The sequence below is a fragment of the Vulpes lagopus genome, chromosome 3, assembly GCF_018345385.1.
Source record: "Vulpes lagopus strain Blue_001 chromosome 3, ASM1834538v1, whole genome shotgun sequence".
NCBI lineage: Eukaryota > Metazoa > Chordata > Mammalia > Carnivora > Canidae > Vulpes > Vulpes lagopus.
In genome coordinates this window covers 145,570,279-145,583,568 of record NC_054826.1, presented here as the reverse complement: position 1 = coordinate 145,583,568, position 13,290 = coordinate 145,570,279, and the positions used below count along the sequence as shown (strand labels likewise).

General features: G+C 38.1%; 1 protein-coding gene across 1 annotated transcript in view; it reads left to right on the top strand.

Moving 5' to 3' along the window:
• RPAP2 (RNA polymerase II associated protein 2) overlaps window positions 1-13,290 on the top strand; it is an 84,019-nt gene that overhangs the window by 43,098 nt on the left and 27,631 nt on the right. Inside the window, exons 11-13 of the mRNA XM_041748578.1 lie at window positions 278-319; window positions 422-487; window positions 8,487-8,552. Coding sequence (XP_041604512.1) covers window positions 278-319; window positions 422-487; window positions 8,487-8,552 — 174 coding nt within the window. The remainder of the gene's footprint in view (window positions 1-277; window positions 320-421; window positions 488-8,486; window positions 8,553-13,290) is intronic.

Sequence of the window (13,290 nt, the reverse complement as noted above, 5' to 3'; positions counted from 1 at the left end):
ACTATATTGGGTACAGCAGGCATGGTGTATTCATAAAATATTAGGGATGCTAGTGAGGCTGAAGAAATGAGCAGATGCAAAGGTACAAAAAGATATGGTCAGAGAAGTACAGGGCGAGGAGCAGGTTTGGTATAGATTATATAGGCCTTATAGCTATGTTCATTTTTCACTTTTACTCCAAATGAGATGGAGAGCAATTGTTTGATTTGGAACAGAAGAAAGACGTGATCTGACATACATTTTTAACAATGTCACTCTGCTAATTTGAGAATTACAGTAGATGGACAGAGGCAGGAAGACCATTTAGAATGCTGTCTTGGTAATCAGGCAAGAAATGATGGTGGACCAAGGTGAAAGCAGTGGAGGTAAGAAGTAATCAAATTCTGTTTTGACGGTAATATCATCAGGATTTGATGACCAGTTGGACATGGGACATCAAGAGAGCCAAGGTTAACCACAAGATTTTTGATCTGACCAACTGGATTCTGTAAGGATTGTGTGGCCATTCACTGAGGTGGACCTATCTGCAGGATGACCTGGTTTTGGGAAAAGATGAAGAGCTCAATTTTAGCTGTACTAAGTTTTAAGATGGCCATTATGTATTCAAGTGGAAATACATATCAAGGAAACCATTAGATCTAGAAGTCTGGAATTCAAGGAAAAGGCCCAGGCTAGAGATAGTTATAGCCCATAGTTATCTAATATTTACAGCTATGAAATTGGATAACAGCACCAAGGAAATGAGTATATATAGAGGAAAAGAGAGACCCAAGGGCAGAGGCTATGGATTTATCCAAAATCAGAAGGTCTAGGAAAGATTAAGGATGGGGCTGAGAAATGTCTGTTTATTTGGCAATATGGATATCTTTTGTACATTTAGTCCTCATAAGAACTCCTGTGAGGTGGGTAGTACCATTGTTCCTGTTTTATTGAATTTAAAAATAGTTCTTCAGCTATTGAAATGTGTTCCAAGTATGGCTAAGTGACAGATCTGAGTATCAAACCCACATGTCTGTCAGACTTTTTAACCACCATAGTGTAGTGCTTCCTTTTTTATGTCATCTAGGCTTTTTAAAATTTTGTAAAACATTTTAACTATGGGAAAATTCAGATTAGTATAATAAAGATACACATATTCTTCATTCAGAATTTTTTTTTTTTTTTTTATGATAGTCACACAGAGAGAGAGAGAGAGAGGCAGAGACACAGGCAGCGGGAGAAGCAGGCTCCATGCACCGGGAGCCCGACGTGGGATTCAATCCCGGGTCTCCAGGATCGCGCCCTGGGCCAAAGGCATACGCCAAACCGCTGCGCCACCCAGGGATCCCCTTCATTCAGAATTAATAGATATTATTATTTTGTAATATTTGATCCAGATGTATGTATTTTAATTAAAATAAGTCACTCATTTAGAAAAAAAATTAATGGAATGCCTACCTCATTCTGGGTATTTGGAATAAATAGGTGAAGAGAGGAGTTAAGATGGCAAGAGTAGTAGGGGGACCCTATGCTTGCCTCATCCCTCAAAGACAGCTAGATATCAAATCATTCTGAACACCCAAGGAATTGATCTGAAATAAATAGGTGAAAAACATACAGATTCCTGCCACAGGCAAAAACCAAAACAGATAATCAACAATACTGTGTTAGAAGGTGATAGTGGAGGGGTGCCTAGGTGGCACAGTCAGTGGAGTGTCGACTCTTGGTTTCAGCCTGGTCTGATCTCACAGTAGTGGGATCAAGCCCCATGCTGGGCTCCAGCTGCACGTTGGGTTCTGTGCTCAGCACGGAGTCTCCTTGTGTTTCTCTCTCCCTTTCCCCCTTCCGTCCTACACATACATACACACACACACACTCTCTCTCTCTCTCTGAAATAAGTAAAATAAATCTTTTCTTTTTTTAAAGGTGGTAACTGGAATAGGGAAAAAGATATATAGCTAGGTGAGGGAGCTGGGAACTTGGGGCTGGGAAATGGAAAGAAGTTTCCTTTTTTTTTTTTTTTTTTTTAAGATTTGAGAAAAAACATGCATGTGAACGGTGGGGAGGGGCAGAGGGAGAGAAAGGGAGAATCTCCAGCAGATTCCCCACGGAGCCTACACAGGACTCAATCTCAGCACCCTGAGCGAAAATCAGGAGTTGGACATTTAACAAACTGAGCCACACAGGTGCCTCCTGAAGTTTCACTTTTTAATATGATGGTCCAGACAGGCCTTATTGTGAAAGTGACAAGAAAACTTAATTTGGGAAGATAGTTTCAGGCAATAGAATTGCCAGTGCAAAGGCCCTGACATGAATTCCCCTTTGTTCCCTTTCACAGTCCATTCTCCTTTTCTCCCCCAGAAGCAACTGGTAACTGAATTTAATAAATATCTTTCTATTCTGCGTTTTTATTCTTCTACTCATAGGTGTATCCAGAAATAATACTGAGTCTTGTCTGTTCTTGAGTTACATAAATAATGTGATACCATACTTGCTCTCTTTCATTCAAATTATGATGAGCAAAATATGTAAGTCTAGTTCATTCATCATTTTTGACAGCTCTTTAGTATTCTATAATAATGCCACAACTTCTTATTTTTCCCATTACAAGCGTATTAACTATCTTTATACATATTTCCTTAAACATAATTGAGATTTTGGTTAGGGTTTATGTCTAGAAGTGAAATAGTTCAGCTATTCATATGTATTTCAGCTTTATCAGATGTTGCCAAATTGTTTGATTGCTCAATCAAGTGTGTTAAAAATACTATTTCTTCATATTCTCACCAGCCTTTGCTATTATCAATATTTTATTTTTGCCAATGTGATGGAATGAATTGCTTTTTTACTAGTTTTCCAGATTACTGGTGAAATTGCACACTCATCCAAATGTTTCCTGGTGAATTTAAGCTCTTTTTTTTTTTTTTAATTTTTTTTTTAAACTCTTTATTGAAATGCTGACGACCATTTCCTCCTCTGTAAATTACCTGCTTATTTCCTTTGTCTATTTGTTTATTGGTTGGGTTTTTTTTAAGACAATTTTTTAAGAGCAGTTTCAGGTTTATAGCAAAATTGAGAAAAAGGTGCAGAGTTTTCCTATAATACTCCTTGCCCCCACACATGCATAGCTTCTCCCATTAGCTACACTCCCAGCCAGAGTTATACATTTGTTGCAGTTGATGAACCTACATTGATAATATCATCATCACCGAGGGTCCATAGTTTACATTAGAGTTCACTCTTGGTATTATATAATCTCTGGCTTTGAATGAGTATATGACATATGTCCATCATTATAGTATCATAGGGTATTTTCACTGCCCTAAAGCACCTCTGTGCTCTATTTGTCTACTTCTCACTCCCACCCCCATTTCACAACTCCTGGCAACCACTGATCTTTTTTTTTTTTTTTTTTTTTTTTTTTCTTTTTTTTTTCTTTTTTTTTTTTTTTTTTTTTTCCACTGATCTTTTAATTATCTCCATAGTTTTACCTTTTTCCGAATGTCATATAGTTGGAATTACACAGTATGAAGCCTTTTCAGACTGGCTTCTTTCACTTAATTAATATACATATAAAGTATCTTCACATCTTTTTGCAGTTTGATAGCACGTATCTTTAGGGCTGAATAATATTCCATTATTTGGATGTACCACAGCCTACTTTTTCATTCACCTACTGAAGTACATTTTAGTTGCTTCCAAGTTTTGGAAGTTGTAAATGGAGCTGCTATAAACATCTGTGTGCAGATTTTTTATAGCCAAGTTGTTGACTCCTTTGGGTAAATACCAAGGAACATGATTGCCAATCAGATGGTGGAGTAGGTTTAGTTTTATAAGAAAGCACCACACTCTTCCAAAGTTGCTATACCATTTTGAATTCCCATCAGCAATGAATGAGAGTTCCTCTTGCTCCACATCCCTGCTACAGAGCCACACATTTGACCAATGTGATAATGATGTCAATGTAGGTTCATCAGTTATAGCAAATGTATGACTCTGATGGAGGGATTTTGGTTCAGGATTTTGGCCATCGTAATTGGTGTATAGCATTATCTTACTATTGTTTTATTTATTTTTTTAAATTTTTATTTATTTATGATAGTCACACACACAGAGAGAGAGAGAGAGAGGCAGAGACACAGGCAGAGGGAGAAGCAGGCTCCATGCACCGGGAGCCCGATGTGGGATTCGATCCCAGGTCTCCAGGATCGCGCCCTGGGCCAAAGGCAGGCGCCAAACGCTGCGCCACCCAGGGATCCCTCACTATTGTTTTAAATTGCAGTTCCGTTATGAGATACAATGTGGAGCATCTTTTCATGTGCTTATTTGTCATTTAACTTTGATGAGATGTCTCTTATGGCGTTTGGCTCATTTTTTAATTGGGCTATTTGTTTACCTGTTGTTAAATTTTAAGTATTCTTTGTCTATTTTGCATAACAGTCCTTTATCAGATATTATTGGCTAGGCTTTTTTTCTTACTGATTTTATTTCGTGGGATTCAATCCCCAGGTCTCCAGGATCGCGCCCTGGGCCAAAGGCAGGCGCCAAACGCTGCGCCACCCAGGGATCCCCTTCATTCAGAATTAATAGATATTATTATTTTTAAAGATTTTATTTATTCATGAGAGACAGAGAGAGAGAGAGAGAGAGAGAGAGAGAGAGAGAGAGAGAGAGAGAGAGAGAGAGAGAGAGGCAGAGACACAGGCAGAGGGAGAAGCAGGCTCCATGCACCGGGAGCCCGACGTGGGATTCAATCCCCAGGTCTCCAGGATCGCGCCCTGGGCCAAAGGCATACGCCAAACCGCTGCGCCACCCAGGGATCCCCTTCATTCAGAATTAATAGATATTATTATTTTGTAATATTTGATCCAATGTATGTATTTTAATTAAAATAAGTCACTCATTTAGAAAAAAAATTAATGGAATGCCTACCTCATTCTGGTATTTGGAATAAATAGGTGAAGAGAGGAGTTAAGATGGCAAGAGTAGTAGGGGGACCCCTATGCTTGCCTCATCCTCAAAGACAGCTAGATATCAAATCATTCTGAACACCCAAGGAATTGATCTGAAATAAATAGGTGAAAAACATACAGATTCCTGCCACAGGCAAAAACCAAAACAGATAATCAACAATACTGTGTTAGAAGGTGATAGTGGAGGTGCCTAGGTGGCACAGTCAGTGGAGTGTCGACTCTTGGTTTCAGCCTGGTCTGATCTCACAGTATGGGCATACAAGCCCCATGCTGGGCTCCAGCTGCACGTTGGGTTCTGTGCTCAGCACGGAGTCTCCTTGTGTTTCTCTCTCCCTTTCCCCCTTCCGTCCTACACATACATACACACACACACACTCTCTCTCTCTCTGAAATAAGTAAAATAAATCTTTTCTTTTTTTAAAGGTGGTAACTGGAATAGGGAAAAAGATATATAGCTAGGTGAGGGAGCTGGGGAAACTTGGGGCTGGGAAATGGAAAGAAGTTTCCTTTTTTTTTTTTTTTCTTTTTTTTTTTTTTTTATGATAGTCACACACACAGAGAGAGAGAGAGAGGCAGAGACACAGGCAGAGGGAGAAGCAGGCTCCATGCACCGGGAGCCCGACGTGGGATTCAATCCCCAGGTCTCCAGGATCGCGCCCTGGGCCAAAGGCATACGCCAAACCGCTGCGCCACCCAGGGATCCCCTTCATTCAGAATTAATAGATATTATTATTTTTAAAGATTTTATTTATTCATGACAGATAGAAAGAGAGAGAGGCAGAGACACAGGCAGAGGGAGAAGCAGGCTCCATGCACCGGGAGCCCGACGTGGGATTCAATCCCCAGGTCTCCAGGATCGCGCCCTGGGCCAAAGGCAGGCGCCAAACGCTGCGCCACCCAGGGATCCCCTTCATTCAGAATTAATAGATATTATTATTTTTAAAGATTTTATTTATTCATGACAGATAGAAAGAGAGAGAGGCAGAGACACAGGCAGAGGAGAAGCAGGCTCCATGCACCGGGAGCCCGACGTGGGATTCAATCCCCAGGTCTCCAGGATCGCGCCCTGGGCCAAAGGCATACGCCAAACCGCTGCGCCACCCAGGGATCCCCTTCATTCAGAATTAATAGATATTATTATTTTGTAATATTTGATCCAATGTATGTATTTTAATTAAAATAAGTCACTCATTTAGAAAAAAAATTAATGGAATGCCTACCTCATTCTGGTATTTGGAATAAATAGGTGAAGAGAGGAGTTAAGATGGCAAGAGTAGTAGGGGGACCCCTATGCTTGCCTCATCCTCAAAGACAGCTAGATATCAAATCATTCTGAACACCCAAGGAATTGATCTGAAATAAATAGGTGAAAAACATACAGATTCCTGCCACAGGCAAAAACCAAAACAGATAATCAACAATACTGTGTTAGAAGGTGATAGTGGAGGTGCCTAGGTGGCACAGTCAGTGGAGTGTCGACTCTTGGTTTCAGCCTGGTCTGATCTCACATAGTGGGATCTTCAAATTTATTATCATTAACAGCTTTGGGAAAGTTTTATTTTCCAAAGTAATAAACATTTTTAAAATCAAACAGTTGTAAAGGAACTTAAAGTACAAGTTACTACACAAGCATATATAAAAATTTTACATTTAATACTCATTCACCTTTGAAGAAATCACTAGTGGTTTCTAAAACTGTCTTTCAGTAGGGTTAAAACCATCTAGTAAGTGTAGTGTTTTTCAGCTTGAATTGCAAGTCTTCTTTTGAAGGCCATTCATTGCTGCATTACTGTTGCTACTCAGTGCTTGTTAGGTCATTGAAGCCCATAGGACACTAAATACTTACTGGACACTCACAGGTCAAGAAGTGTTATGAGCCAACCTCAAAGCATCTCCAGCCCTGCTTTCTCTTTCTTTGATATTTCTTTAGTCTGACATGTTACTCTGGCTTCACTGTCCCAAGGAAGGCTGTGCTGGGAGGCATTAGAGTAGGCTTCAATGAGCCAGCATCTGTGTCACCCAACCAGATACAACTCACATGATTCATTAAATCAGAACACAGAAAATAACTTTACTTGAATGCCATCATATAAATTTTTTATCAACCATAAGAACAAATCTTTTGTCATTTCTACTATTCAGTGTTCCAGTTGAATTGGTTATTTGTGAAACAGATCTTATTAATTTTTTAGAAAGTTCTTTCCATTTTATGAAATTTGTAAATATTTTGGTCACTGGCAAAAAAAAAAAAATATATCAGTATCTCTGCTCACCCACCATATCCTATGCCTGCCAATAAACCCTCATAGATAACTGTTTAACTGTACTTCTGCAATTCATTATACTAAAGAGGAAGTAACTTTTTTGGTTGACAAGTCACAGGCCTGGGCTAAGCAGTAATCTCAGAATCTTGCTTTCTAAGCCAGTAACTGGAAGTATTATCTTAATGAGCAGCTGTTTACTTAGGACACATGTTAGGTCCTGCTTTTTTTTACATCAAACTCTTGACACATCTTCTCCAAAATGTATAGCAAGGAACAAATAACATACAAAAAATAAAATTTCAAATGATTATTCCACACAAAAGTAAACCTCCAGTGTTTGATTTTAATTGAGGCCCCCATATGACACGAACTATTGGAGGCTTTGCTAATCCTTTTAGGCATTTTTTGACTTCCTTAATTTTGGATATAGTATAGAGAATTCTCCTATTTTGAGGGTCAATGACCAAAAAAATAATAACCTAATTGAAGTTAAGAAACAAACTGCCCACATCTTATTTGTATTGCACATTGCACTTATGTGGTCAGTCTTGAGGTAGCAGTAAACACTAACTAGTTTTGTCATCCACCTTGAATCCTTCTCTTTCATTACACATTAACCCCTAGCTAGATCTGCCCATCTTTCTCCTAGTCCTTGGTCCTTTTGATACCTGGACAACTAAAATCCCGTCCAGTTAGGGCTCTTCTTGCTTCTTTTAAAATCCTTGGTCACTAGACAAAGCAAGTCAGCTGAAACACTTTCTTCAGTGTTTGCCTTTCAAATATTATTTTCTCATAATCCTAACTTTTGCCATTGGCGCTCCTTGCATGTTATTCCTTATCTCTTCCATTCTGCATTTACACCTTCTGTACCTTCACTAGCTGGATCTCCTTATTCTTCAGTCACCAGCTTCTAAGAGTTTTGTCTTCTGTTCCAGTATTTATTTATTTCCCCTTTTCTCAGAAAGTCCCCTTTAGCTTTTCATATTTCTTCCCCCAAAGGAATCTCTGGCTCAATTCATAAGCCCTTTGGTTATCAGCCTTGTCCTTTTATTATCCTTTTAGAGTAAATATTACTTTATGAGATGGGCATAAAGTTAAAATACTTATCTATCATGTTAAATACTAATCCCATTGACTTCTCTGAAGTATAATTATACTTTATATTTGTACCCCTCTTTCTGCCCACTTACAGTTCACAATTACTTTTTGGGAAAGGCATTTTGTCTTTGGGAGAAGAAAAATCAGGCTTGAGGGCCAGCATTGGATAAAGAATCTTAAACACAGTGCAAAATATGAAGACCTTAGACATCCAAAGAGACATAAAAAGAGAAAGGAGGTAACATACACATATTTATGCAGCAGTAACCCCACTACACAGCCTTTTAATTTATTGCCATTAAGATTGAACGTAGGAATACATGGGTTTATCTTTTTTAAAAAATTATTATTCTGTAATTCGGGAAACCTTTGCATCTACTCTAAAGTTTCCAGTGGAATTTTTTTAGTCATTACTTCCAGATGTTTCTGGAATTTATGTTAGAAGTGAACTTCTTATAAATCTATAGCTAGGAAAAAGATTCTGATAGGCAGTTATCGTCACTGAAGATGAGTATAATAAGATGGTATGTTCAGTATTATTTTAACAATGGTACTGTTCTTTGTATATGAACATTATAAGATTTTGTTATTAGCACTTGTTTAATGTATAAAAGCTGTATCAAAATTCCTCTTGAGAACCACTTAAAAAAATATACATTTTGTTAGTATTTTTGCTAGGCTGGCTCCAGTCTAACTCTTGTTAGAGAGGGAAAAAACTCAATACTTTGAGCAAAACATGGTAGTCCAAAAAAATAAAAAAGGACTGGTTCTTGAATTTCCACATCTGTATTATTAAAAGTAAAAATAAGGTTTTTCTGTATCAAATCATCTTTTCTTCATAACTTCCCTTGCAGTTTCACAGATGTATTAACATTAGAAAAATTTAAACCACAATGTATAATCTGTCATTTATACTGATAGGAATTTTATTCTCATAAAATCTCAGGAAGGAATTGATCAAATTGAATTATACACTTCTTTGTGCACCCAATGAAATACATCTATCTATATATAAAAATACGTCATGACCTATTCCCATTTCATTTACATTTCTCCATATGATTTGAATGCCCAGTGTGACTGCAACATTTATGGATATTTATACTTTGTACTCAGACCTTAAATAGCTACCAAGGGCACACAAAAAGACCTTTTAAATCAGAGCCTAAACAGTATACATTTATTTAACAGTGAAGGAATTTCCCTTTAGTCCTTTCATGTTTATTTAATTAATGTTATAATTAGCAAAGACTCTGAAGAATTCCTTATGTAGAACATCTGTAATACTGATAATTGACCCAAAATTTTTTTGTTTTGTTTTAAGGATTTTATTTATTTGGGGTGGCAGTGGTTGGGGGGAGAGGGAGAAGCAGATTCCCCACTGAACAAAGAACCTGACTCCACTCCATCCCAGGACCTCAAGATCGTGACCTGAGCTGAAGGCAGACATTAAATCAACTGAGCTACCCAGGCGCCCCTTTTTTTGTTTTTTAATAAATCATTAGAAATGCAGTAAAGTAGCCTGGCAATTGGTGTTATTGCTTAAACACTTGCTTATAGTAATTTTTTAGCTTAGTTGAACTTTGTCAGACTTTACTCTTACATACTATATGTTGAAAATACAGAGTTGAATCTGATTTGCCCACAAAGTAATGCTCTAATATTAGCCTCTTTCCATAGTCTTGATGCCTGATTTTTCATAAAGATGTGTTTAAATATATAGACAGTCTGCTATAAATATGTTAGTGCCTGTATACTGTGTAAAGCTAATGTATTTATATAATTTTTGTGTTTATATACCAAATTAGCAAGCATAATTATTACATTACATTTTGTGATGCCTCCTTATAGTGTATCGTATTTGTTTACATATTCCTCATAATTCTCATCCTACTCCTAATATAGGAAAAGCAAAAACTGTAGAATTACTTTTCATCATAGTACTCAGTAGTTTCCTTGAGAATATTTTGACTGGTATTCTGAGAAGATTTTCTAGCCATAGAACATCCCCATTGGCTTGTTCCCTTTTCTCCTTTTCCTCTTCCCTTTGCTCTTAGTCTCCTTTGACCTCTTATTATACTTCATCCTGTAACACGTGAAGGGATTATGTAGATGTTGACTAAAAGCTGGAAACCTAGAGAAAGGTCCAGACTAGCAGCCAAAGAGAAGCCATATAGAAGGCTAGGGAGAAGCAGATTAACTGGCCTAATTTACTTTATGTACAACCCCACATGCCAGAACTGGGATTTCCTCATTGACTTTTTGTTATTTAAAACGTTAACTTGGGCAGCCCGGGGTGTGATCCTGGAGACCCCAGATCAGATCAAGTCCCATATTGGGCTCCCTGCATGGAGCCTGCTTCTCCCTCTGCTTGTGTCTCTCTGCCTCTGTCTTTCTCTCTGAATAATTAAAAAAAGGAGGGGAGGGGATCCCTGGGTAGCTCAGCGGTTTGACGCCTGCCTTTGGCCCAGGGTGCAATCCTGGAGTCCGGGGATCGAGTCCAGCGTCGGGCTCCCGCATGGAGCCTGCTTCTTCCTCTGTCTGTGTCTCTGTCTGTCTCTCTCTCTCTATCATGAATAAATTTAACAAAAAAAATTAAAAATCTTTAAAAAAAAAAAAAAGAAAGAAAACCTTAACTTTTCCACGTTAACCTTCGTAAATAGCCAGTGCTTTGCATTATGATACTTTGGTTAACTGTAGCATAGGAATTGAGTGCCTTATAGTGGGTAGCCTTGGAGAGGGGTAAGTGTCGTTTCATGGGAATGATTGGATTATCTAATGAAGGAGATGAATACTTAGAAGAGAAGGAAGAGAGTGACTTGTAGTTTAACATGGATATACTCTATTCCTAGTTTTACGCCCTTGATGTTCTCTAATGGAAAGCTTTCAAGATCATCTCACAAAATGTCTGCTTTCATTTTATTTATCTGAACTGTCTATTTCCAGTGAACTGTGGCCCACTTCCTAGGCAGAGACCATGCAATAGTTTATTCCCCCTAAAAGCTTTCAGTATACCCGTCGTTTAGGGAGTAGCATGTTAAGTCCTGAAAAATGGTATTTATACAAGCTCAACTTGACCATGATCACTGAACAAAAGCCTTCACTGGATATGGGCAGCCACTTTAGGTAACCATCATACAGATAGACACTCAGGAGAGTCAGTTCCCTAGGGTACCAGGCATGAATAGAAAAATGTGACTAAGGCTTTTTGCCTCAGCAGATTGTTTTTTTTAGCCCACTCATCACTAATTTCCTTAGAGAAGTTTGTGAGCATACCATGAAAAATAAGAGAAGGTTCCTTAGAAATTTATTGGTTTTCAGAAGCATTCTAAGGCCTTTCTTCTAACATTCCCAATTTGGTTCTGAGTAGTCTTGAGACCATAATGGAAGATCATTGAAATTTTTATTGAGATGTAAATTCACATAACATGAAATTCACCATTTTAAAGTGGACCATTCACTAGTTTTTAGTATATTCACTATATTTTGCAACTGTCACCACTGTCTGATTTCAGAACATTACCATCACCCTAAAAAAGAAACCTCATATCTGTTAGCTTAGTCCCAATGTCCTCTTCTTTCATTCCCTGGCAACCACTAATCTAATCTACTTTCTATCTCTATGAATTTACCTATTTTGAATATTTCATACAGGTGGGATTGTATAATGGCCTTTTGTGTCAGGTATATTTCACTTAACATGTTTCAAAGTTCATTAATGTTGTAGCACATAACTACTTCATTCCTTTTTATGTCTGAGTAATATTTCATTTTGTGGATATACCACATTTTATTTATCCATTAATCAACTGTTGAACATTTAGGTTGTTTCTACTTGTTGGCTCTTACGAACATTTGTGTACAAGTTTTGATGTGAATATGTTTCAGTTCTCTTACACATACCGAAAAGTAGGGTTACCATATGATGTTAACACTGTTTAATCTTTTGAGAAACTGCTAGCCTTTTTTCCAAGGTGGCTCACTATTTTAAATTTCCATTGGCCAAAACCACAATGAGGTACCACCTCACACCAGTGAGAATAGGGAAAATTAACAAGGCAGGAAACAACAAATGTTAGAGAGGATGTGAAGAACCTTCTTGCACTGTTGGTGGGAATGTGAACTGGTGCAGCCACCCTGGAAAACTGTGTGGAGGTTCCTCAAAGAGTTAAAAATAGACCTGCCCTACAACCCCGCAATTGCACTGCTGGGGATTTACCCCAAAGATACAGATGCAGTGAAACGCCGGGACACCTGCACCCCCGATGTTTATAGCAGCAATGTCCATAGTAGCCAAACTGTGGAAGGAGCCTTGATGTCCACTGAAAGATGAATGGATAAAGAAGATGTAGTTTATGTATACAATGGAATATTACTCAGTCATTAGAAACGACAAATACCCACCATTTGCTTTGACGTGGATGGAAGTGGAGGTTATTATGCTGAGTGAAGTAAGTCAGTCGGAGAAGGACAAACATTATATGGTCTCATTCATTTGGGGAATATAAAAAATAGTGAAAGGGAATAAAGGAGAAAGGAGAAAAAATGAGTGGGAAATATCAGAAAGGGAGACAGAACATGAGAGACTCTTAAATCTGGGAAACAAATAAAGGGTGGTGGAAAGGGAGGTGGGGTGGGGGTGACTGGGTGACAGGCACTGAGGGGGGCACTTGAGGGGATGAGCACTGGGTGTTATGCTATATGTTGGCAAATTGAACTCCAATTAAAAAAAAAAATTTCCACTGGCAATATATGAGGGCTCCATAGATTGAACAGTAGAGGTTTTCTCATATTCAGTAGTCATGTTGGAGACTTATATTTGCAGTTTTTCTAAAAGTTAAATATGCCTATTATGAGTGATTTTAGACCTTCATGGGCCTGTAATATCAATTTGTTATGTTCTAGGAATTTCTCCTTAATATGCAAAATGACTGCCTGTGACACCCTGCCCTTTCAGAAAGACCATAGTATTGAAT